At 42.5% G+C, this 3,307-nt stretch overlaps 1 protein-coding gene across 1 annotated transcript; it reads left to right on the forward strand.

Annotated features, from left to right (window-relative positions):
* Positions 1–244: 244 nt before the first annotated feature.
* On the forward strand, positions 245–2,941 carry LOC103074650 (schlafen family member 14-like; the record flags this gene model as incomplete). The annotated part of the gene is made up of 2 exons (XM_007467523.1): positions 245–1,327; positions 2,813–2,941. Coding segments are annotated over exons 1-2 (1,189 nt in total), but the record flags the coding sequence as incomplete, so codon positions are not given.
* Between the last annotated feature and the right edge of the window lie 366 nt (positions 2,942–3,307).

Below are 3,307 nucleotides of genomic sequence, written 5' to 3' on the forward strand. Positions count from 1 at the left end.
TTTTTCCATTATGGTAAAATGCTTAATATGCATTCAGTTTATCTATTCCTGTTCATGCTGTGAAGGCTAATGTTCTTGGCAAAGTTGTGAGAAAACAGTAATATCAAAGATGATTTCCAATGTTAAAATGTATCTCCAATAATCTATAGCTTTGAAGAAAATGTTGTAATCTCTGTAATTCTTGTTAACATAGAAGCAACATTTCTGTCCTAATTATTTACTGGAACCCCTTTCTGTCATTGTTTGGGGCACAGAAGGGCTGCTGAGATGGAGAGTCTCAAGATGGATACGGAAATGCTGTATCCCGAGATAATTGTAGAAGTGGGTAAAGTCACTCTTGGAGAAGAGAACAGGAAGAAGATGACCAATAGCTATTTGAAAAGAACTGAGAATTCTAAAATCATCCAAGCGACATGTGCACTGTTAAATTCTGGAGGGGGTGTGATCAAAGCAGAGATTGATTATAAAACCTACAGTTACCGATTCCATGGGCTGGGACAGGACCTGGAAACTTCTTTTCAAAAGCTCCTTCCTTCAGGTCCACAGAAATACCTTGACTACATGCAACAGGGGCACAATCTTATGATTTTTGTGAAGTCCTGGAGCCCAGATGTCTTCAGCCTCCCACTAAGGATTTGCAGCTTGCGCTCCAATTTATTTCAGAGAGCTGTGACTTCCACCGTCAACTTGAATGCCAGCAGTGCCCTGGAGCTCCTCCGAGAGAAGCAGTCCAGAGCTCAGAGAGGAAGATCAAAGGTGCAGGAGCTGCGTTCTCAGAAAGCTCTTGACAAATACATTCAGGAAGAGGAAGATATGAGGATGTGTGCCTCAGAATTTGTTAAAAAAGATAAACTCATGTATAAGGAGAAACTCGACTTCAGTGAGTCCACACATGTCGAGCTTAAAAGGTTCACCACCAAAAAGATCGTCCCTCGGATTAAAGAAATGCTGCCCCATTATGTTTCTGCATTTGCCAACACCCATGGGGGATACCTAATTATCGGGGTGGATGATAAGAGCAAAGAAGTGCTTGGATGTAAGAGAGAAAAAGTGAACCCTGAATTATTAAAAAAAGAAATAGAAAACTGCATAGAAAAATTGCCTACATTCCACTTCTGCTGTGAGAAGCCAAAGGTGAATTTCACTACCAAAATCTTGAATGTGTACCAAAAAGATGTCCTGTATGGTCATGTCTGTGTGGTACACGTGGAGCCCTTCTGCTGTGTAGTATTCACAGAGGCCCCAGATTCCTGGGTCATCAGGGACAATTCTGTCACAAGGCTGACGGCTGAGCAGTGGGTAGACATGATGCTGGATATTCAATCAGGTAAAGCAGACAAGACGTCATTGTCCAGTCAGCAGGGAGGAGCCCCTTCTCTGCCTTCTTTTGGGTATTTGGTCAATATTTTGGTTAGAGAATAGAGAGCTGGTTTTGCTTACAAATCTTCTATTAAAGGGTTATTTTCTAACATTTTTAGTTCCAAAGACTCAGAATATGAACTGCATGAGGTCAAGAAATGCTTGGATTTTCATCTCTTTGGGGAAAGTTATAGTATGCCATCAGCCATGAATTCATGAAAGTTCCTTTTTATGCACTGTAAAGGTCTGCTGAAAAAAAAAAAATTGCAGGCTGATAGTCTTAGTCTAAAACATTCATCAATAGTCTCTCTCTAAAGATGATATGTCAGAGAAACATTGTTTAAGAAAGACTCTCCACTAATTCTTTCAAGGGAAACTTGTTGACAAATTTGAATTGTTTCAGTAACATTAGGAGCCAGTACATTGAACCACTAGGCTGAGGGCACCACCAAGTGGAGAAAAACTTAACGCAAAAGAAGGTGCCAGGCACGGGCCTCCCTGGTGGCGCAGTGGTTGAGAGTCCGCCTGCCTATGCAGAGGACACGGGTTTGTGCCCCGGTCCGGGAAGATCCCACATGGCTCAGAGCGGCTGGGCCTCGGAGCCATGGCCGCTGAGCCTGCGCGTCCGGAGCCTCTGCTCTGCAACAGGAGAAGCCACAACAGTGAAAGGCCCACATACCTAAAAAAATAAATAAATAAAAAAGGTGCTGGGGAGGGGATGGTGGTGGGGGAGGAGGACTTCTTGTGTTTTCACTTCCTTACAGTTTTGCTGAGCATCAGCCCTGGTGATTTCAGATCAATCCATAAAGGACTTAATGGACTGAATGAAGTTTATCGGTTTGCCTTCATTGTCAGTAAGTTCCAGATTTGATAAAAGAAGCTCAGATCAAGACTTCAGTGATTTTATTGGATGATACTTTCTCTTATCTTAAATTTGTTTGAGTTTACTTACACACACACACACACACACACACACACACACACACACACACAAACCCCAAACTAGAGATCCTACCACTTTCCATTCCATCTAAACTTTGGGGTGGGGGGGACTTTAACAACTATAATAATATTTTTTAAATACTGTGCTTACTTTTTCTGACACCACCCTACCACCACCGCTACCACCACTACTGAAAGCCTTTTCTTCTTAGAGGTGACCTGGAACCAGAATATTAGAGTTGAAAGGAACCTTAGGGATCACCTGCTCACCCTTGCAGGAGAGAGGTGAAATGACTTGCCCAAGATAAGTCACAGGTGACTTAGAAGATGCATGGTCCTACAGGAGTCCCAGACCTCTTTTCCTAACATATGTGAACTGTTTGAGGCATAGAAAGAATGAGAACAGCTCAGGCATGACATACACCATATGTCAACAGTAGGAAGAGCAATAGAAACATTCTTTAACTTTTTTGTTTTTTCATCTGAAACAACTCTCCATGGATTTGTTTAGCTCCTTCCAATTTGGCCGCAGACTACAGCCTTCACCTGATTTCACCAGCTTCATCTACACGAAGAAGCCCGTCATCTCCCATCAAAGTCCTGGAATTTAAGGGGGCTCTACAACAACGCTTGTTTCCAGGTATTCCTTCTTGATTTCAGCTGAGGGGATTATTTATTTTCTAAAATTAAGCTGGGAGGAATTGGTAGCAATTCGTCCAAGCTTTTCTCAAATGTAGGGCTTAGCAGATACAATTGTCCTGAGTTTATATGGCGAATTCTTGATTTCAGTCATCAAATCCACCCTACACCTCTGTGCGTTTTGGGCTTCCAGTCACAGATGGCTTTTGTTCTCCAAATATGAGAGAATACATTTGAAAGAGCTGCCCCCTGGCTTTCCAAGGCAGAAGGAGGTGAGCCTTGGGGTCACCTAGACTTTTCCTAAGGCAGAGTTTCTCAGTCTTGACCCTATTGATATTTAGATCAGATAATTCTTTGTTAGGGAGGC

The sequence above is a fragment of the Lipotes vexillifer genome, unplaced genomic scaffold (assembly GCF_000442215.2).
Source record: "Lipotes vexillifer unplaced genomic scaffold, Lipotes_vexillifer_v1.1 scaffold2046, whole genome shotgun sequence".
Taxonomy (NCBI): Eukaryota; Metazoa; Chordata; class Mammalia; order Artiodactyla; family Lipotidae; genus Lipotes; species Lipotes vexillifer.